At 46.5% G+C, this 23,649-nt stretch overlaps 1 protein-coding gene across 4 annotated transcripts in view; it reads left to right on the top strand.

Moving 5' to 3' along the window:
• The window catches only part of cadm4 (cell adhesion molecule 4), a 54,976-nt gene that overhangs the window by 13,917 nt on the left and 17,410 nt on the right, over positions 1–23,649 (top strand). The window contains exon 1 of one of the 4 annotated variants that reach the window (XM_049024309.1): positions 22,666–23,465. The exons of 1 other annotated variant lie outside the window; for it this stretch is intronic. In XM_049024309.1, the coding sequence (XP_048880266.1) occupies positions 23,390–23,465 (76 nt within the window). In that variant the 5' untranslated portion in view covers positions 22,666–23,389. Of the gene's footprint in view, positions 1–22,665; positions 23,466–23,649 lie in introns of those variants that run through there. 2 more of the 4 variants (XM_049024311.1, XM_049024312.1) reach the window with 2 other exon arrangements.

The raw sequence follows: 23,649 nt of genomic DNA on the forward strand, positions 1-23,649 counted from the left end.
ACTCCTGGTGGCCTGAGCCATAGGGTTGGATCATGCTTCCTGCAGATGCGGACACGCCACAGCACGCCATAGTGCAAGACTGTCTACATTCCTGGCTGTTCTTGCTTCTTGCACACCAGGTCAGGCACCTATGTACTTTGACAGGAGGCTTGGGGTGGTGCTGTAGAGCAGCTGCTTAATCACTGCTTAATTATGAAGTGTGGTATGGATGTTTTATGAAATATAATTACTAGTGGTGTAACGAGATCTCATGTCACGAGATCTCGCGATATTACAACATAACGAGATTTGTCGTTGACGTGAAAAATGATCTCGCGATGGTGCTGCAAATCAGCTGTTAATAAGCATGTCGGTGTCTGACGAAATTACCATAGTAGATGCCCCAGACACTTTTAAATCTTTTGTGTGGCAGCATTTTTTTTTGGTACCCAGCAGAAAATATAAACGGCAAAATAGTGACAGACAAAACAGGAATCATCTGTAAGCATTGTAGGAAAATAATGCCGTAAACAGTGGCTAACGTTGCAAAGCTCTTTACTTAAATCCACTTCACCTGTGAAGACAACATTAAAAAAATGTTTTATGTTTGTTATTTATATTGTTTTATTTATATTCTAATTTATGTTCAATCGAGTAGTCAAATATAAGAGAAGCCTGTCATTTGAGTTTGTGGTGAAATATTTTATGGTGCTAGATATTATGATTATTCTGTTCTTTACTGCATATAATGATGGTGATTATTTAAAACATTTCACCATACATCTGCATTATTTAGCTTTTTTGTCTTTCAAATTAAACAAATAAAAGGCTGCTTTTCGTTCTTGTGAACCCAATATCACGTCTCGTCTCGTCTCGTGGGCTGAGTATATCGTTACACCCTTAATAATTACTAAAACAAACCATGCATTATATACTTACAGTACACAAGGACATAGACAGGTATATGGCCTTGTACTTATAAACGTATTTTATTTGACTTAGCAGCCATCTGGCAGTCTTTATAATCCCATAGCGAGGAAATACATAAATGTTGATATTTCCAGACTTCCTCAGGCTGCCTTTCTTCAAATCTGCTTTCCATGATTTTCTTCAGTCTGTTCAGTTGGGTAGGAAAGGTGTTTGCGTCTTTGGTCCACTCTGCTGCGAGGCGTGATTGTATCATAGAATGGACCATGTGCGTTGTTCTTTTTTTTGGGTGGCTTGTGCCTTCATGTGCGGCTCCTAAATGAGGTCTCAGTAGTTGAACTCTGTAACAAAAATGATGTCACACCAGCCACGTGAAGCCGTGGTGCGCCCGCAGTAAGTGTGAGTGAGTGTGAACCGACCCTCACAGGACAGAGGCCAAGGCCATTGCTCTTTTGCAGATCAACCATCATGTTCAACATCCTCCTGCTGAAAGGGTTGCTCACGCCTTCTCAGGGGGAGGCAGGGGGAAACACATCCAGATGGTTCTTATCAGTTCTAGTTACCTGGCAACTTGAAAATGAGCCTCCTGGCTTTTCTCGTTAGCGGCTGAACGCTCGAGATGTCTTCTGGAGGCTAAAAGTCAATCTGTCGCCTTCCAGCCGTTAATTTCTTCAGCAGGAAGCTGATGTTTGCCAATGGACGACAAGATCCCATCTCACTAGCAGAGATGGTTGGTTACACCTTACACGTTGCTGACCCCAGAATTAAAACCTTAAGAGATAAGGAGATTACAAGAATTACTCCTTTCATTTCTTCTTAGTAAATGGGTACCATATGGCATTAGGCTTTCTACACAGTTTCTGCAGTAATAAAACAGCATCTGCCATGGCTTTGGGGCCTACTCTCATGGGGTCTTTTACGGCCATGTGGATGGCGCAAGAAAGATGGTGACTAACCGCTGTTTTTTGAGCCCTGTGCTGAAATCATGGTTTACAACACTAGCTGACAAGCGGCAGCTAAAAAACACAGTTATGCAGACGTGCAGAAAGATGAAGGGACCTGAGCAGGAGTGGACGATTGAGGCACCCTGGCTGTTCAGCAGAGTATCCCGAGTGTCCGCCATTATGGTCCAGCCAGCTCCTGCACCTGCCTGCAACAACCAGTGTATCGGGCTTAACAGAGCCGTGGAAAATTGGACCAAGCAGGATCAACTCCATCGGACTCTTGGGGAGATAAATCGGCACATGGAGGCACATAGATATCTATGCAATACACCGAGTGAGGGAGGCGTTAGTGAGGCCAAGGGGGAGGAGAATGGGTGTAGAAGTGGCAGTAATGTGTACGGATGTTCTGGCCTCGTTGGGCATCGCACATGTGTTTTTTGCATGTCAATGGGCTGCCTGTCTGCATGTGCATGTGTCACTCTGCATTGGCCCTGCTGTCCCCGCCGCTCATCCCCAGCACCACCCTCCTCTGTTCATTACACATTCACTCCCACCTTTGTTTTTATCTCCTTCAGTATTAAACTTTCTTATTTTTCTTCCTAATTCTATCTTCAATTCAGTGCTTTACTGTCCATTTTTACAAAAAGTCATAACTACAGCAATTCTTAAGGTACATTAAAAGAAGTTTGCAATTACGTGCATGTTAAACTAAAATGCACTTTGTCTCAGTCCATTAGGCTTTCCCAGTCAGTTCTGTTCGATGTGGAATAGATAATCAGAATAATAGCAATAGTATGTGATTTTCATTGTGTATTATAAAATTTCGCATGGCTGGGAATAAGCTATGAAGTCAAGAGTAAGCGTTTCTGCCTGTGGTTCCTGATTGGATGTCAAGACAGCTGGTGTGAGACTTGGTATTAAACCAAGAGAGAAGCTGCTGCACGTTCTGTGTCCTGCTGTTTGTTTTCTGATCCTGGCGCCCCCTACAGGAATGCCATACATACAGCGAGCGCCACATGTTATCACACCCGCATGTTCTGTCGCTAACCCTCTCAGCAGAGGTGTGTCCTGTGACCAAATAAAGCGGTGTAGCTCTGTGCACGCTTGCAGTTGATCTGCATGTGGCCATGCCTTGTCTCCTCGGTGACACGCCAAGCCGGCGGTGGGAGGCGGATCTTGTCAGACGACAAGTTGGGATGGGTTGGCGTAGCGTCGCTGTCAAAAGCTGGAAGGTGTTCAAAGCCATTAGGCCCCTGTTTGGTTCCTGCTTAATTTTTCATGTAACCGTGTAGTCTAATAGCTTCTTGTAATTGCTGCTCTCCTTCAAACCATTATTCTGACAAGTAAACACGTGTGGCGTCTGGTATTATTTTTAGTTAATATTTAATTATTGCATCCTTTAACATGAATGGTCCTATCCGCTGGCATTACTGCTTCCTTCAGCGAGTCCACACTCTCCCACCACCTCCTCCTTCCCTCAGCGAGTCCTCACTCTCCCACTGTGTCCTCCTTCCCTCAACGAGTCGAGTCCTCACTCTCCCACTGTGTCCTCCTTCCCTCAGCGAGTCCTCACTCTCCCACCACCTCCTCCTTCCCTCAGCGAATCCTCATTCTCCCACCACCTCCTCCTTCCCTCAGCGAGTCCTCACTCTCCCACTGTGTCCTCCTTCCCTCAGCGAGTCCTCACTCTCGCACTGTGTCCTCCTTCCATCAGTGAGTCCTCACTCTCCCACTGTGTCCTCCTTCCCTCAGCGAGTCCTCACTCTCCCACTGTGTCCTCCTTCCCTCAGCGAGTCCTCACTCTCCCACCACCTCCTCCTTCCCTCAGCGAGTCCTCACTCTCCCACTGTGTCCTCCTTCCCTCAGCGAGTCCTCACTCTCCCACCACCTCCTCCTTCCCTCAGCGAGTCCTCACTCTCCCACTGTGTCCTCCTTCCCTCAGCGAGTCCTCACTCTCCCACCACCTCCTCCTTCCCTCAGCGAGTCCTCACTCTCCCACCACCTCCTCCTTCCCTCAGCGAGTCCTCACTCTCCCACCACCTCCTCCTTCCCTCAGCGAGTCCTCACTCTCCCACTGTGTCCTCCTTCCCTCAGTGAGTCCTCACTCTCCCACTGTGTCCTCCTTCCCTCAGCGAGTTCTCACTCTCCCACCACCTCCTCCTTCCCTCAGCGAGTCCTCACTCTCCCACTCGCTCACTCCCTCTTGCATGATGAAAATGTGCCATCAACCGCTTCCCCTTCTTTATCTCTTCCTCTGTTTAGCGAAAAGGAGTGCAGGTCCTGTTTTCTCTGATAAATAATTTTGAAGAATCAGGGTGACTAGGCTGATATATTGCTTGACAGGCCTTCTAATACCAACCTTTGTGTCCCATGTTGCTTTTACCTCCTCCTGCGATGTTTGCCTCCATCTTCCCTCCCCGTTTTCCACCTCTTTTTTATCCCCCCTTCCCCGGTGCTGCATTTGTAGCCAACATGAAATAACAGGATCCCATCATTCCTTTTTTCCCTCTCCCTTCCTCTTTCTTTGTGTCCCTCACTTTCTTTTTCTCCTCAGGGACACGTTTGGGAGCTGTGAGAATATCACTCGCAGTCTCTTTTTTCCCCACAACCTGCTCATCTCTGTCCCCATCTTTTCCTCATCACTCTACTCTCTCATGTTTCATCCTCTCTTCTCATTTCAGATTGAATTAAGTCTTAGTTACTGCAGAACATCTCTGGGCGAGATCGCAGGAAATGCGCCAGTTCTGTATTTACTGCTGTTGATCCCCTGCAGACCTTTATCGATACAGGTATAAACAAACTCAAACAAACAAATAATTTAACAAAAAGAAGATATTGGTTCCAACCCATCGAGAGTGCCCCCTGCCACAGATAGACCCCACTCTTACGCTGGCTCAGGGGTTGGAAGACAGATGGAGAATCAAGTTGGAAGCTAGGGAAGCAGGAAGAAGGTATCAGGAAGCCATATCAGTACCTGATACCTTGAGCATATTTCCATGTTCACCATGGGCATCTAATTGACCATCATCTCCCAGCATTAGCTGAAGAAACTTCAAATCTTTTAAGATAACATGTAGGGTTAAGGCTGGTTCATACTTTCTGTGGGCGGGTCACCGCATTTTGCTGTTGTGACATCATTTTCGCCACAGAGACTGTGTCTGATCAGGCTGAAAACAAACATGTCCAGTGGATTCAAATAAAAATTGTCTTATGAAGTCCGGAAATATTATCATTTACATGATTAAAGACTCCCAGGTGTCTGCAAATTAATGTTTGTAACTGCAACCTCACATGCATGTCTATGTGCCTACATACCCTAAGTACATAATGGAAGGCTAACTGTAGTAAAGCACTCATTTTTAATATAACATTGATACCACACTTCATAAGCAGGAGTTAAGAGCAGCTTTGATCTACACCACCACCGCAGACTTGGTACTAAAGCACACAGTCGCATTGGCGCATGCAGTGTGAACATCTAGGAGCATCTGGCACTACAGCGTGTGTTATGTCCGTATGTAGTATCAAACAGCTCTTGGGTTCATCACTCAGCTTAGAGCTAAGGTTAGCATTAGCGCAGGCTGCCAGATTTGCCGCTAAGTCAGTTCTCCCTCATTTTCAGAGAGGCACGTCGGAGGCCGTAACGGAGCTCTCCAAAGACCTTGGCTTTAGCTCCTTTCTTTCCGTTTATCTTCTTTGGTGTCGGCAGCTGCTCCCTTGGCTCTTAGCGTCTTGTATCCCCAGGAGGCCATGCTGAAGTGTTCCTCTGGGAGGCATCTTTCATTAGAGCCCTCAGTCAGTGCGACTCACTGCCCTGCTCTGTCTCTCTTTCCCTGTTTTTCGATCATCTCCTCCCCTTCCTCAGCCAGTCATTTCCTGTTGGTTCCCATTTTCCTTAACTGACATTTCTGATTCTGTTTTTTTCCGTTCATATTTATTTCTGTCTTCCATTTCCCTCCGCTTCTCCTAGGCATTTCCCCAGCCGAGGGAGACAACCCCCCCCTCATCTGTCCCACTTCTCAGTGGAGGCCCCTAGGGGACAGATTTGTAATGAATGCAGGGCCCTGTTAATATTTCACAGTTTGCCTTGTTCCTGTTTACTTAATGACACTGTTAATTCGAAATCTGTTTATTAAATTTTAATTTTATTTGTTAGATCTTTTTGTTTTTTGTTTATTTGTTTTAAGTCTAGGCCTGTTTACACATGTTAATTGTTTTCTATCTGTATCATTATGGTTGTGTCTCTTTGTGTGTGTACCTGTAAGCTTTTACGTGTCATGTCTGTGCCTGTTGATGTGTGACAGTAGGGGGCTTCTTACATGTTTTACAGTGTGTGTAATTGGCCAGATGTCTTTTTTTATCATGTTTGAGGAGATGGCAGAGACTGTTTTCTGTGCTGCTGTATCATGCTATACCTGAATCTGCTCTGATCCCTGCTTCTGTAAATGTGTGTGTGTGTGTGTGTGTGTGTGTGTGTGCTCGCATCTCGTTTGTCTCACCATGTCCTAATTTTGGTGCTGTTTAGCTCTTCTGTCTTATTTTCCATTTCCTGCGGCGGTTTTTTTCCCGCACGCCTTGCTGCCTCACTGATTCAGCGCTGCTCTGTGTGTGCAGACTGGTCAGTGTTTAAAAACAGCTCCATCTTTGACAGCTTATTCAGGAGACGCCACGATGGCGTCATTAGAATATCGCACACATAAAAGCTCTGGGACAGCAGGAGAGTATTCCACTATGTGTTGCATCTCCCGGCTGTCTTCCTCGCTCCGCTCTCCCTCTTGATCTCCGTAGCTGGCCTGTCGTTCCCTGTGATCCTGTTTTTGCTGGTTTTTATCTACTGTATCTGCCCCCCCGTTCCCCTCCTCCAAACACTTCAAAATCTTTCATTCTCCTTTCCCCTCTGTCTATCCCGGCAAGCCCCGGGAAGTGAGGGAAAGAGAGAAAAAGAGCAATTCATTCCTTTTTATTTTTTCTGCTCTTTTCTGCTTGTAGCCGGAAGGGCACATTTATCACATTTCTGAAGTCAAAAATGAGGGTAAAAGAGTGGCAAAGAATTAAGAGAGTGACAGTTTGGGCTTTTTTCGGGGGGGCTACATTCAGTTAGAGGTCTTTACTGGATAACATTAACCAGGGAGCGCTGTGTACTCCCCATTCCAGTAGGAATTAAGAGAGTGACAGTTTGCCCCCCTTCCCATCCTTGTTCTTTACACTCCTAGTCCTGTCAGTCATCAGTTCTCTGGTCCTAATCCAGTAAATGCAGTGCAATTCCATTACCCTGCTCTCCTTACATAAAAATAAAATTGGTTATTATTATTATTATTCTCCTTATAAAAATACAACTGGCATGCATTGGGTTCTTTATATACCAGAGGAGTCCATTGAACATAATTTATTTTGTAATAATAGTCATACCGGCCCTGTATTCTTAATATATGCAAATGACAGACAACCGTAATGAAATAATAATAAAAATGGCAAATTATTGGGCAGTATAAGCTACAATTAATGTTAGTAGCACAAACGGCGGGGCTTAAAAAGCTGGATTTTCTTGCGGAATGATTTGCCTCTTTTCAGGCACTTAAAAGTCTCACTTCTCTGTATCTCTGTCTCTCAGGGCTGCTTCATTTATACAGCTGTATTCAGGTCTCCCCCCCCAACTCCCAGCACCCCCACTCCTCTATCACTCTCCATTCTTCACCCAGGAAATGAGATATCAAAATTGTACTCTGTAGGAAGCTGAGTTTCTCTGTGCTGTGCATTAGCAAAATACGTTGCCTCATGTAATGGAGTGTGTGTTCTGTAAGATACAGGATGGAGAGAGAGAGTGTGTGTGTGTGTGTGTGTGTGTTGTACAGTCATTCAAACTAGAGAGTGCATTCCAACATTTCAGCATGCTGTCTCACAGTGTCTTTGTGTGCGGTGTCTGTCTGTATGGATTATGTTTACATTTCTCAAGTCCCCACAAAAAATATAATTACAAACCTGTATGTGTGTATAAGTAGTGTATTAGATGGCACTTCAGTGAGCTAGCAGATCCTCTGGGGGGAGGGTCGGGCTTTCAGTGGAGTCCTCCCCACTGAGTGCTAACTTGGAGAGGAAACAACTTTTACTTAGGAAATAAAATGTGCCATCGATACAAGCAGCAGGTGGTATCTGGGGTGAGTAAGTGTGTGTGTGTGTGTGTTTCTGTGTGTGTAACAGATTGTTGTGCTCACTCTAACTTATTGTATAGGGCCTTGTGTAAATCTTTCGGATTAGGTCTGCAGCCAAGTAGATAGATCAGAAGTGTCTTTGCCAAGAGGGTTTAGGAGCCCGACTCACAGACCCCAGGGACATTTGTTTCATGGTGGTTTGGGAGACAGAGTGGGGGGATAGTAGGCACTGGGAGCCCCATTTTATTCTCTGGCTAATCGGGGTCTTTGTTCATCAGATTACCCGCATTCTCCCTGCAGACTCATTGTCAAGCAGCTCTTGTACGGCTCTTTTCTTACCCACTGCTGAAATTTTGAACTATTCTTCAGGGTCCAAGCGTATTTTAGATAAACAGTGTTCTGCATTAATGTGTATGAGTATGGGGGATTTGATCTAAATCTCATGAGTAAGCGTCACAAGCCGTCCGAGTGTGTGGCCTCATCCGCATCTCCTCTGCTGGCCTGGAATATTGTAGCGGGTCTCCTGGGTTAATCCCCTGTGGAAATGAATTAGCACAGCGTGAGCAGAACGGAATTAATAGCAGGCTGAGCAGTGTGTGACTAAACACCAGCTGAGCACAGTGTGATTAACCCCTCTCTGGGCTGTGCGTGACGAAGCACAGTTTGGGGTTAATCCCAGTCAGAGCAATATGTGACTAAACACTGTCTGAGCACAGTGTGATTAACCCCAGTCTGGCCATGTGTGTGACTAAGCACAGCTTGAGAAGAATAGGGTTAATCCCATCTGGGCAGCATCTGACTAAACACAGTCTGAGCCCCTGCCTGGGTAGAGTGTGATGAAACTCAGCTTGAAAAGGATTTTCCCATTCTGTGTATCCCGTAAAGAACAGGGTTAATTACAGCCTGGACATTGTGTGAGTAAACACAGTCTGAGCACAGTGTGACTACCCCTATCTGAGCAAAGCTGAACTAAACACAGTGTGATTAACTCATATCTGAGCAAGTGGAACTAAACACAGTCTGAGCAGAGTGTGATTACCTATCTGCGCAAAGCTGAACTAAACGCAGTCTGAGCACAGTGTGACTAACCTCCTATGTGAGCAAAGTGGAACTAAACACAGTCTAAGCACAGTGTGACTAACCCCTATCTGAGCAAAATGGAATAAACACAGACTGAGCACAGTGTGATTGACCGATATCTGAGTAGAGTGGAACTAAACACAGTCTAAGCACATTGTGACTAACCCCAATCTGAGCAAAGTGAAATTAAACACAGTCTGAGCATAGTGTGGCTAACTCCTGTCTGAATAAAGTGTAGATAAACACAGTGTGAAAAAATTAGACTAATCCTAGGCTGGACAGAGTGTGAATGAGCACAGTTTGAAAAGAATGTAGTTAATTCCAATCCTGGATGTGTGACTAAATACAGTCCAAGTTGAATATGAGTGAACTGAAGTTGACGTTTTCCAGCCAGATCATCACTGCTCCCCCATCCGCCCACCTCCACCCCCCCCCTTCACACATGCAAATAGGCAGAGGGCTCCCATCTCTTCATCTGGGCCCCTATGGCCAGCCACTGTATGGCCGCAGATAGAGATCTTTAATTAATCAGTGTACCCCCCCCCCACTCCCTCTCCCTCTGTATCAGTGTCGCTGCTTCCTCCGCCAGCCCCATTCTCCGTCTCATTTTTCTGTGTCTGCTTTCCTGTCTTTGTCCTTCATCTTAGTTCCTTGTTAAGATAACAAACCACAGGCACACAAACGCGCACCCCCACACCATCTATCTGCTCTCCCTGCTTCTTGATTGTCTATCTTAGACAGTAACTCTAGTGTTCCCCCCCCCCCCCCCCCCCGCCCCAGTGCACTCCCTCCAACATGCTTTTGTTTCTTGAGTCAACTTTCTCCTGTTCTCTGTCTCTCACCCCCCCCCCTCGCTTTCCAGGACCAGGTGTGAATGGGACTCCAGCGAGAGGGAGCGGGGAGTGCGACGTGCAATTTAAAGATTATTGCGCGTTGCTGCTCTGCAGAGAGCACCGCTTCTTGGGCGCTCAGACAGAACAAGCGAAAATGGAGGCTCGGGCTGGGGCTGTGTGCAGTTAGGCACCTGAAAATGGATGCTGGAGTGGGGGCTTGGGGGTGGAGGTGCGTGTGAGGGTGGGGGTGGACGTGGGGCTGGTGGTGCGTGCAGTCAGGCATCTAAAAATGAAATGCTGGGTCGCAGTAATACCCTCCCATCTTATGAGTAATGAGGCTGCTGAGAAGCTGCCTGACTGATTAAACTGTGCCCACCGAGGTTCAAGTCCCGCTGTTGTACCCTTGTGTGGGGCACCTAATCTGACTTCTGAAGTCAAAAATATATAGCTGGATAAATGGGTGAAGATTAGCATGGAGGCTGGTGTGTCACCCAGTGGATTGGGATCAATCGGGGAACATGTCGATATCGTCACCAAATTCAGCCTCCGAAAACGGGTGGCGCTTCTGGTTGTTTTGCACGATTCAGATGAGGGCATCGTTCTCACTGGAGCAAATCGGCTCCTCAGTCCGGTTATGGCTCCCCTCTTCCGTGTCGGTGGCTAATTTAAAGAGACGGCACTGCAAAGTCATCATCGCTTCAATTATCACCTTTTAAACAGCTGGAAGGCGCAGAACTCCAAGCCAGGGCCTTTGCACAGGTACCGTTGGTCTGTTGCGGTGTGTGTGGGATGTGGTGCCCTGTGCGGGAATAATACACTGGGGCAGATCTTTGATACGTCCTTGCATTGAATCTTGTGGCTCCTGCTTTCAGCTGGTGTCTTTGCCTCAAAACAGAGCCATGAAATTTTCTCTAAAATGATCCCTGTTTTGTGATGGAAGGAAGGATCATCCATCACATGGACTTAGTGGGGTGGGGGGATACCTGAAAACTGAGTGTCATCCTTTTCTGAGGGCTAACAGAGCAGTGTGGACTGCTTGGGGTGTGGGGGGAGGGTTGTGAATGGGAGGACAGGGTATGCTGTTATGAATATATCATAATGCATCATAATGAGAACAAGTCATTGTCAAGAAGTGAGGGACAGTGGAGGATAAAATTACAAAACTGTTTATAAGGAAAAACAATAATAGCCTCTTGCATCTGAGGTATGGGGGCCATGACATCACCACTCGTTCGGTCGGAATAGCGTTCTGCTGTCATGGCAACCGCTCTCCTCCAGCTGTTGCCAGGCACCGGTCTCCATGGAGATGGGGGTAATGTTGGTTGAGTAGGGGGCTGGGGTTTACAAGTGGGGATGGGGAGTTGGGGCGGGGTGGGGGAAGTCAGCAGAAGGTCATATGATGTCATTAACAATGGTGGCAATGCTAATATCCCTAAACATGATAACAGGGCCAGTGGTAATTGGGATAGCAATTATGATAATGTCTTATGTGCATCTCTAATTATGTCAAAGCTGATCCTGGTCAGGAAGAAGGAGTAGGGAGATGGTCTGTTTGAGTATAAGAAGGCAAAGGTCATTGGGAGTGGGAAGTGCTGATGATGGCACTCTCACTTTCTCGGACCATCAGGCTACTGTCTGCTAGTGAAGCTGCACCTTTGCTGCAGCAATGTGACTTTCTTCGTCCCTCTTTGTTTGATATTTGCCGCTCTAACGCCTCTCTAAGGGCTGTACTACCTTTGCTCTAAATAAAAAGCGCTAAACAATTTTTTCTCAGATCGTTTACCCGTCCTTCCAGATCTACATACTCCAGGATATTATACTTCAGCGGCTCGGTGCGTGCACAATATCTGCACTTGCTCAGGTGTAACCAGAGCCTCTCCACGCCCATAACCGAAGAGAAACGTACCACTGCAGTGTGGGGATTGCCACTAACTGCACTCACCTCCCCCATGTACCACTTCACAAATTTACATTTATTTATTTATTTATTTATTTATTTATTTAAATCCCTTATTTATTTATTTATTTATTCGCCAAAGTTTTTAAGCTAATTAGGTCATGTCCAGGGGAAACGATAATTGAGTCCAGAGGGAGGGCAGGAGAGCCGGGGAGGAGGAAAAATTAAAATGAGAGGTCAATACCAGAGGAAGAGTGTACTGTATAGGTGTGTGTGTATTTTTGGAAGAGGCCAAGTATAAAGAGTAAAAGGGAGGCTGGAACCAGCTCTGAATCGAAGCTGAGGATTGCTGGAAGAATGGTTCGTTGGTAGCAATACAACTGTGCGTGTGTGTGTGTGTGTGTGTGTGTGTGTGTGTGTGTGTGCGTGCGTGTGCGCATGCAGTTCAGTTAATTGGTGTCTCTAAATCATCATTGTGTATGTCTTGTGATTAAGGTGGGACTTATGCACAAACTAGTCTGGGGCTCCCAAATGTTTTTTTTTCTGGTTGTTACAGCAACATTTGACTAAGCCCATGACTAACCCACCTAAATTCGGTACTGCCTGTGATGGACTGGCATCCTGTCCACGGCGCCCCCTGCCTTGCATCCTGGCCTTCCTGGGATCGCAGTGACCCTGCACCGGATAAGCACTTATGGAAGATAGACTAAGGGATGGGAAAATCATTTCAGGGAAATAAACATGCATAAGATCCTAGAATGGTGAACCAGTCTCGCGAACATATAACTGAATGTGTCAATGCAATGACGCCAAGGTGCTCCTATAGAATGCAGCCGGTCACATGGCCACAATACTGGCCTGTGGAGTAGGAGAAGTATACAGTACTGCTGTGTACATGCAAACATGGAGGAGAATGCGTATGGAGGGATGGCCGCGGGTAGAGATGAGGAGAATGAGTATGGAGGGATGGCCGCGGGTAGAGATGAGGAGAATGAGTATGGAGGGATGGCCGCGGGTAGAGATGAGGAGAATGAGTATGGAGGGATGGGCGTGGGTAGAGATGAGGAGAATGAGTATGGAGGGATGGCCGCGGGTAGAGATGAGGAGAATGAGTATGGAGGGATGGCCGTGGGTAGAGATGAGGAGAATGAGTATGGAGGGAGGGCCGCGGGTAGAGATGAGGAGAATGAGTATGGAAGGACGGCTGTGGGTAGAGATGAGGAGAATGAGTATGGAAGGACGGCTGTGGGTAGAGATGAGGAGAATGAGTATGGAAGGACGGCTGTGGGTAGAGATGAGGAGAATGAGTATGGAAGGACGGCTGTGGGTAGAGATGAGGAGGGGCAATTTGGATGGAGTCTGTGTGGCCGGGGGGAAGGATAGAAGCAGAACAGGGAAAATGATGAAAAGATAGAGAGAGGATAGAGGGAGGATAGAGAAAGGCATGAAATTGAACCAGTGAATAGAGAAGTGGTGATAAACATTATTCTTCCTTGGGGGGCTTTAGCACTTCTAGTCAATCATTCTTTTAATCCCCCCTCTATCTCTGTCTCTAACACACATGCGCTCACGTGCACACACACACTCGCTCACACATGCTCACACACATGCACTCACACGTGCAAACATACACACGTGCACACACACACTCGCTCACACATGCTCACACACATGCACTCACACGTGCAAACATACACACGTGCACACACACACTCGCTCACACATGCTCACACACATGCACTCACACGTGCAAACATACACACGTGTGCACACACAAAAACACACACACACAGTCCCTCTCTTTCAGTGTGTCTGTGTGTTATAGTAGCCACAGTGTTCAAGCTCATCTCTCTCTCTCTCTCTCCCTCCCTCTCTCTCTCACTCTCCTCTTTTCCTCCCCCAGCACACTCCTCTGTTTTAAATCAATGAATGAGAATGCCCTGCCCCCATCTTTTCCCCCATCTCTTACAGACAGTTTGTCCATTTTCATAAAGCTCGCTCTGTCTTGCCGTTTTTGGCTGTTGAATTGTTACACAAGACTGCTGGAGAGGGAAAATGTACGCACTGTTGTGACAACCACAATAACCCACAAAAAAACACAGTGACCCACACGCACACAAACACATACGGGGACACTGCGAGCACACACACACACATACACACACGCGCGCATGTAGGGTATACCTATCCTTATGGGGCCTGCTCATTCACTTCTATGGGAAAAATGTTAACGCTAACTATGACAACCTTAACCCCCACCCTGCCCTAACTATTACCATAAGTAACCAAGCAAAATGCAAGAGTTTTTGCATTTTTAGTTTTTTCATAGCAGTCACTGATTTTTATAAAATAGAGGTCCCCATAAGGGAAAAAAAACAGATATTTATCACGTTATGAGGACATTGTATCCTCATAAGGATAGGTATACCTGCTCACACACACACAGGTTTGTAATTATATCTTTGTGGGGACTCTCCAATTCACTTATATGGGGAGAACTCTAATCCCAACATGACGACCTTAATCCCCACCCAGCCCTAAGTTTAACCATAAGCAACCAAACAAAACAGAAGACTTTTAGTTTTTTGATTGCATTCACAGATCTTTGTGGAGACCTGAAAAATGGTCAAAATGTCAAAAAGAACATTTGGTCCCCACAATGCAATTTAAACCTAATACACACACACACCCTATAACCTGCATATAAAATTACCCTCCGCCCAACCCCACCTCCCGCCCCCCCCCCTACACACACACACACACAAATGACTTTATATGTCCACACTGTGATTATGCAACAATAGGTAGCAGTATTTAATTATTCTAATGTCATTTATGCTACTAGCAAACTGCTTTCCAGTTTAGTACACAATAAAACAGGAAGGCCCCAACTCGGAAAAAAAAATGAATTAGAACTGGTAATCCTGTTTGTTGTATTTAACTGAAACCTTGCTGAAATCCTTCGCATTTTGCTAAAGGAAAATGGTCCAAAGTGAATCAGAAATTTAAAATATGTCAAAAATGCTACAAAAGTAGGTTTCAATTCACACCCCCTTGAATAATGCTTGTAAGGCTGGTATACTGCTATGGTGAAGGAATTCCAATTATTGCTTCTGCTGGGTTTACCTACGGTGGGACCATTGTAACAGCAGCAGCTGTGTTTGCAGTGATAGAGGAGAGGAAAAGTGTGTGAAACTGGAAGAGACATTCCTTTATTTCTGGACAAACAGAAAGCAGAGTGTGAGCTGCCACACAGCAAGGATGCTAGTAGATGGGAGGGAAGTGACAGCAGGCCAGAACAATGGGAAGCACAAGCTGGGAAGACATTTAAAAGTACAGGCTGAGAGGAGTACCACAGAAATTTAAAAGTGAAATGAATTAGTGCTAACATTCAGAAATATATTAAGACAGGAGGGTAGAGTGGGTGGAAGACGGACAGTCACAGATGGAAATGGGGGATTGATACAGAAGGTGACAGGAAGAGAAATGGGAAGCCATTGGGGTCATGTAAAAATCACAGGGATGAAGTGGAGAGAAATAAAATGGGGGTTATACCAGCTCCTTTATTGTCAAAGTCAAATGCCGCCGGTCGCTGTGACAACATGCAAATGAGATGCAAATAAGTGGAACCCTAGGAGGAGGGCTTGTTGTCAGGGTGACGTTGTCATGACGACCCCCAGTGATGCGCAGCACAGCAACACAACTGGGATGGGGGGTTTTGAACACTGGACAGTGAAGTAAGCAACTAGAAAAAAGAGAGGTCAACTGGGGGGGTGTAGCGGAAGAAGAAGGGGTTGTTTATACTAGAAAGAGCGAAGGAATAGACAGTACTGGAGGGATTTAGTAGGAAGAAAACAAGGGACTGAATGGGAACAAATAATTATAAAAGCACCGGGGGAGGGAACTTCACATACAGTAAGATAGGCTAGGGGTCTATATTTGTGTGTGTGTGTGTGTGTGTGTGTGTGTGGGGGGGGCTCAAAAAGAACTTATTAAAAGGAAAGAAAAGGAGATTAAACAGATGAAACGGGGAGACGGTACCTGACAAATGGCAGAATGAAGGCTGAGAGCTGAGAAGTGACAGCACTGCCACTTCTATCTTGGCCATAAACGGATGACGAAAGAGGCGCGGCAGGTAAAATGCAAGGGGAGGGAGGTAATGCAGGGGAGAGATAAGGGGTCCTGAAAATGGGTATGCGTGTGGAGATGGGGAGTGAAGGAGAGGAGGGGGGGCAAAGAGGGGGCTGGAGGAAGAGAGAGGGCCGAGCCAGGGCATGCTTTACAGACTGCTAAGGGGGTGGGGGATGCAGGAGCAGGAGTGCAGGCTACAGATTGCTCACAGCGAGAGATGTTCTCTTCCCCATCCAAGCGCCGCGTCGCACACAAGCTTGCATATGCCGTTGTTGCCGTCCTCCCCAGGCCCATTCTGGCCACCATGCACCCCCCCCCCCTCACCCCCATCTACCTGCACATCCGAGTAGAAGTTAGACGAAATTCATGGAAGGCATTTACCGGACAATTTTAGAAGCACTTCGGTTTCATTTTTAAATTATCTGTACTACACAATATACTTACGGTAGCCGTGTATGCATAATTGGAAAAATAATTAGGATTCGAAAGCGCAAACGATGAGAAGGAAGTGACCGAATGTGCCAAGCCGGAGCAGAGCCCCAGCAGGGCGGATAATTACTCGCTTCCCGGAATCAAAGGCCCCCCCTGCCCCTAAAGCGAGTGAGGAAGCTTCTGGAACCTTTTGGCAAGTTGACCCATGCTGCCGACTCTTTCTGCCACTGTCCTCCCATGTTCCCATGTTTTCTCCCTTTTAACTTTATTAATTTGTTACCACGAGGTCGTCCACCAAGGGGCTGATATGAGTGCTAGCAGGGATCAGCCGCGATGGCGGTAGTGCTGAGTAGGTCTGTAACCACAAACTTGGCCACGGGTTGTTGCTGCAAACCATGGGGTCGGGTCCTTTTTCAACCGCTGATCTATATGGCTCCACTGCTGGGTGGGACATTGCTGTCTATGCTGCCAGATGACTGCTGTGGGCTCCCAGAGTTCAGGGTATATAGCTGAAATGGAGGGGGATGGAATCGGGAGGTTCGAATGCGTAAGTGTGGTGACGGGCCGGAATTCCTCATCAGCAGCTGCGGGGAGAATTCTACACTGAAGGGACTATCAGGCACTACACCACATTGGATCCACTGACTAACAGCAGGTGGCGCTCTTCCCATTACATCCCCTTCCTTTTATCCACCGAGCAGAAAAATGATGCGGAAGCAAGAGACAATAGGAAGATGTGAGAGAAGGCTTTTGTCTGGCATAGCCAAGCTGAGGACAACAGACCAAGTGTTTTTAGTTTATGGTGGGCGGGGTGGCACAGAGGGCGTGACTCTGAGCAGACAGGCCGTCTGATTGCATGGACGATGCAGGGAGCCACCAGGCTGCCGAGAAAACGGATAGATGTAAGGATGGACTGAGTGGGCAGACAAAAATGTAAAGAATGGACATTGAGTATTTGGGAAGGAGAAATGATGCACGTTGGCCTCTGAATTATGTGGAATTTTAGCCTCTGGCTAACATCAGCACTGACAGACTGATCTAGTGACACATTTATCCCGCTGTGGTTATAGAACCCCCATCCACAACCAGACACAAGCTCTCCTATGTTCTGCCTTCTTTTGCCTTTGTTGTGAATGAACAATAACTGTCCTGTACAACAAAATAACACCATCCCCCCACCCGATTTTCTGTGTGCTTCGTCAATTCAGCACCGTTCCACCTCCGTGAATGGTTGTGAGCACATAACCCCAAGTATGCAAGTAAAATGCAAGTAAATCAGCCATGCCTGAGGCCACCAGGTCTCTCATAACCAGTGGATCTCCTGCAGGAACCTTCCATGGAGTCTTCTTTAGACATTCTGCTTGGCAAATTGTAAGCGGAGGTGTGCCCTCCATCTTTAACCCCCCCTCTCCCGTCCTTTCTCTGAACCCTGCCTGGCTGCACAGTCTGTGCCAGACAACTCCACCATACTAATGAATAGGAAGGCAGTTGGAAGGTTGATGGAACAGGAAGGAGTAAAGTGCTCAGTGTTCACCTGAGGCAGTCACTGAAGATGGAGACTTCAGGGAGACAGAGGACAGAGGCCAGTGTGAATCTGTTTGGAGTTGCGGGGACAGATTAAATGTCATTGCTCAAAGGCCTCTCCCCCCGTGTCTTCAATCACTGTGGAAACTTCCAAGAGAGCAGCATCTCCAGTTGGTTAAGATTTAGGAGGTGTGTCGGCAGTTGAGAAGATGATAGGTGGAAAATGATGGAATGTGGACTGGGAATGTAAGGAAGTCAAATACCAACAAAATGACTTGCAAAATGGCACTAGAATGAACTAAAAGAGCCTATTGTATTCCTCTATGGGTGGGAATAAGGGTAATCTCTAGTAATAGGCTGCTGTTAACAGAATAATATTATATTTAAAAAATTAAATAAACTCATGGTGCCACCCACACTTAAGAAGCCTCTTTGAAGAGTGAGTTAGATAATCCTGAATATCTCCAGTTCTATTGTGAAGTACAGATACATTTGTTGGCCAAGGAACAATCTGTAAATATTCTAGCAAAACTGGGTAACAGTGTGTCAAGTGACTGCAAAAAATGCGGCAGTGGGTCATGATGGGGAGGGGGGGCAGTAAGTTAGAAATTAACAAAAGGATGAGAGGATTAGAGAGGCAGAAAAAAGATGAGAAAATAGATAATGCAGTGACAGATTGTAATTAGATCAGGACAGCTGTCTTTCTCAGTGGTGATTCCTATAATCCACACGTGTGTAAACCCTTATGCGCACACACACATGCTGTCTGCTGGACAGTAATAACTGGGCAGATAAACCTGCAATATATTAGCACCGCTGTTAATTTAGAGACAGTGGAGGGAAAATAGAGCGGGGGAGTGGGGGTGGGGGTGTGTGGATAGTAGGGGATTGGTGCGGGGAAGAGAAGCAGGGAAAAATTAAACAGATTTGCATTTTAAAATGAATGCCACAAGTAGACCTTCTAATTATTTCAGCTCAATCCACCTCCTAATTCTCATTTATTTTCTCTCGTTCCCCATTTTCCTGCCGGCGTGAGTTAAAGCATAATGATGTTTGGTCTGTGAAATTGTACGTGCCATGTGCGCGGCTCCCTGGCTCTCTCCCAGCCTCCGGGCCGTCTCTGAGCCCAGCGTCCAGCTCCTGTGCTTGCACCAGTGTGTGACGCCATCGAATTAACCCTCTTTTTCTGCATGGCACACCTCATGTAGAGCCCAGTCAAGCAGTTTGACTGTGCTGCATTAATCTCTCTCTCTCACCTTCCTCATCCCACTGTCTCCGAGGCGTTCTCTCTCTCTCTCTCTCTCTCTCTTTCTCACTCTCTCTCTCTTCTATATTTCTGTGATTTCACATTAACCCCTCTGCACAACACTGCTCTCTTCTCCCTCGCTTCCTTGCCCATCGCATTGCTCAATGCTAAAAAAAGAAAAAATGGTTATGTGAGCTACTTGTTAATTGGCCGTGGAACTTCGTTAATATTCTCCTTGCGAATCTGCTCGTCAAGAGCCAGGCCCAGAAACTGATGAGTGTGTGACTTTTCTCTCTCTCTCTCTCTCTCTCTCTCTCTCTCACTCTCTCACAAAAGAATGAGAAATGAAAATAGAATGAGTGAGTGAGTGAGTGAGTGAGTGAGTGAGAGCAATTTGAGGACAAAAACACAAGGTACAGAGACCGGCTCGAGGTTACTGGGGAAGAAAGATGATGATTGAAAACCTGTGAAAGGAGGGTTATTGAGCGAAAGAGAAAGGGAAGATTGTATTGTCATTTTGGAGAGTAATCATATTGTTAACTGTCAGTGAATTGGCGTAAAAAAGGCCAGGCTTTTGCCAGTGTGCTGTCGGAACACAATAGCACAATGCTGCACTCGGCACTGCGTTATCATGGTTACTGTCCTAATGATCGATCCTTTCGTCATCATTTCCGTCATTATTAGGGGAAAATAGCCACGATACATATGGATTGTTAAAGTCATTCTAAACAAGAATGGACAGGGGCTCGTCTAACAGCCAGCAAGCTGGAGTGCTGCAGGCGGACAGGCTGGACTGATTGGCAAGTACCTGTGGTCAGAGCAGGATGGTACAGAGAGTAACAGAGCTCAACCTGTAGATGGGAGGGAGGGGGAGGCCACTAAAAAAGACCCCCTCAGGCAGTTCTCTGCACCTGCTGGGCTATGAGTCAGGCAGCAGCACCAACTGCAGCTACACCTGCCTCGTCGAGAGTGAGGGGATGACAGGGAAGAGTCATTCATCTCTGCCAGGCGGTGTTTACATGCAGCAGGCCAGCATATAGTCGGCTTCATGAAAACAAACATGTGGTCTATGATGGGGACTCATCGTACCGTATGGCGTATGCAAAATAACAGAATAATTACATGAATAACAGTGAAGGCTCAAAACTAAGAAAAGCCACAAATAATTAATTGCCATTTTAAAATTTCACTCCTCATCCATCTGGCCCAGCCGGGAGACGACATTGCAGTTTGACGGTCGGTGCTGGCAGCTAGCCCGCAGGTCCCCAGAGCTCTTCCCGAATCATGGTACATGTATGCAGATCTAAGCCACTTTTCTCCATGACAATAAGCGAGGGGTGTAGGGGGGTGAGCTCTGGAAGGAGGTGTAGAACTCTTAATGGGACTGCGCTGCCAAACCCGGGAGGCTCGTTTATGAGCAATGGAGGCTCGGGCTAGATGGGCCATGACGTTTTGGGGACTCCAGCAGGGCCGGAAAGTAGTGAGTACAGCTGACAGGACGTGGTCGAGCAAACCCCAGGAAAACGAGTGGGGATGTAGAAACGGAAGATGCGGCGTGTGGGAGGGAGCAGCTTTGGGACAAGCTTAGGCCAAGTACATGACGATCAGTCCATTCATATGAAATGTGGCAAAAATACTCTAGTGCATGCAGGGGCCCCTGCACTCCTCCAAGCACTTTAACTTACCTGCCTTCATCATCTTACAGGAGACAGATGAAATTCCATTATCAGAACCATCAAGACTATCCCTCCATCCCATATCTTTTCATACTAAAATTGCATTAAGAAATACATTTTTAATCTCTGATAAATAGTCAATAAGATCTAGCATTTGAAATGCCATCACTTCTACTGATGCAGAGATAGTGATTAGGGAACAGCTCACACATGGTGTCCAGAATGTCTCATAGCCATGTTCATGGTTTTAAGAGTACAGTCAAACCTCAGATTGCAAGTAACTTGGTTTGCGAGTGTTTTGCAAGACAAGCAAAATTTTAAAATAAATTTTAACTTGATAAATGAGCGAGGTCTTGCAATACGAGTATTATGTATACATTTTGCCTGCCGAGCGTCATGTAATCACAACTGAGCTGATGGTTCTTCTCTCTCTCCCTCGCTGCGGGATTGTGGGTGATTCTTTCAGTCAGCGTCCCACACTCAAAATTAAGTAGAAAAGCACCACCCGAATAAGGCTGTAGCAGTGAGAGCGATGAATCTGTTTAACGACAATGCAATGTCCACATTTCCGCAAAATCGAAAAGGAGGCAAAAACGGCTGTTATAGTGTAAAGTCATACAAGATAACCCTCCTCTTCTCCTCTCTTTCGTCTCCCTCACACCATCCACGATTCTTTTCAAAGGTAAAGTGCAGGTTAATTTGTTTTATGTATTTTTACTTTATATTTTGTATTAATCGTTTTTATATGAATATTCTTGGGTTGTGGAACGAATCATCTGAGTTTCCATTATTTCTAATGGGAAAATTCATTTTGATATACGAGTGCTTTGGATTACGAGCATGTTTCCAGAATGAATTATGCCTGCAATCCAAGGTTTTACTGTATTTATAATTCTGACATCTTTGATATTATATGTGCTGAAGATGTTTTTGGCACACCTGAACAAGCTAAGGCTCTTTTTAGGGGTGTAATAATATTTAATATTTCCATCACAGCCCAACTTCAGCCCCTTAAGTGCTTTGGCAACACTTATTCCATTGTGGTGCCAGTGAAGGCTATTAAAATTCTGATTTCAGTGTGAACTGGGAAAGAGAGAAAGAAGGATGGAGCCATGGCTCCTTTTTCATAAATGTAGCTCGACAAAAGCAGCAAACACATTACAGAGCTGCAGCGGAAGAGAGCTGCATGGAGGAAATGCTGCATTCATGGCGGGGGGGAATGCGTGACACAGGACAGCATTTACTTGCCTGCTCATTGGCACCGGTGCAACGTGAACAGCTGACGGAGCTGGGTTAGCGGAGACAGGTGAACTAACCCGAGATTGATGAGACGGAGAGATCGCTGGTTCCGAGTCATGTTGGAGGTTGGATTACCTGTGGCAAAGTAGCCTGCTAACAAATGCATATTATTAAGAATGGGGGGTAGGTGGAACAAATCAGTACTAACAAACTCAGTGACCTCCCCCCGTTCCCACAATGCACCCAATTTTTAAAAAAGGCACATAGTGTACACATGTTTATATGGTGTCACATACAGACACATTCAGTCACAGGGGCGCAGCCAGCACTGGACCCTCAATGGACTTCTCATAAATCCTCATAAATGATAAGAAAGGATTCTCAGAACTCCATGAGCTTGGTGTCTTACCGTGGCAAGCAGAAGACTGGCCAATTTGTGATCTGCAGCGAAAGGGTCAAACAAAAGTCTTCGCCAAACAGATACAACTATACACCCTTAGTGAATAGATAGAGGCAGTCGCTGGGTGTGTGACTGTTTAGGGGTTGTCAATGGCTGCCCTTGTTGCCTCCTCATCCCAACCCTTGCAAAGAAAACAAATATGTTAAGTATGCCATCTACACGGGCACAGCCTACATAAACAATGCGGGCCGAGCGGGACAAACGGGAAAGCTGGGCATACATAAAGGCGGAGCGGGGAGACAGATTCACATTAAACTGAGCGGAAAATCGGAATTACAGATCGGCACAGAAGGGACAGCAAGAGACGACCTGGTCCAGGGGCAATGTGGGCTGCTGTTTTTCCGGACAAGCGGGACAAATAGTGGGACTGGAGTCACGGAGACAGAAAGACAGTTGGAGAAAGAAAAAGCTAAATGGGATCGATCTGATTCCGGACACAGTGATGGATTCTGCATTGGTCAAGGAGTAGCCTGCTAAGGTTTGAGCGCAGGACATTATTGGACAGGACAACATTGTGCATTCCAGGAAGCATTTTTCAATAATTATGGTAGCAACATAAAACAAGAAATTCGACCAACAATCCTGTGGTTTGTAACTTAATCGGACATCAGTGTGGGAATAGGGCCGTCCACTTAGGCGCGATCCAGCCTGCGAGTGAAATCTGTGGAACTACTTCTGCTCCCTGTCACTGGGTGTAGCCGGCTGCAGGTGTGACGTTAAGGCAGGCCAGCCCCTGCACGGGACGGCGGCACCCAGCACAGGGTGCTTTCTGGAGGCTGACCCACGCTCCTGATTCCATCCGGTGCCGCACACACTCTGCTTGTCGCCTGGCCTGTACAGAGGGGGCATTCACAGCCCAGACTCAATACATAATGAGGCCCGGTCTCCAACCTCTCCTCCTGGGTGCTCCCCTGGCTCTTTGGGTCGCTGTCTTGCTCTCCTTGGACCGTAAGTCCATTCACCTTTCCTCCTCATTGCTCAGGGAAGAGAGAGAGAGACAGAGGGATGAGTAGGGTGACAGGAGAGCAGAAAGATGGGGACAGACTGCAGGCACTGATGCATCTCCAAAGAAGAAAAAGAAGAGAAGCAGACTGTGGGGTTGGAAGGGTGTCAGGTTGAGGAGCAAATGATT

This window comes from Brienomyrus brachyistius, chromosome 9, assembly GCF_023856365.1.
Source record: "Brienomyrus brachyistius isolate T26 chromosome 9, BBRACH_0.4, whole genome shotgun sequence".
Lineage (NCBI taxonomy): Eukaryota > Metazoa > Chordata > Actinopteri > Osteoglossiformes > Mormyridae > Brienomyrus > Brienomyrus brachyistius.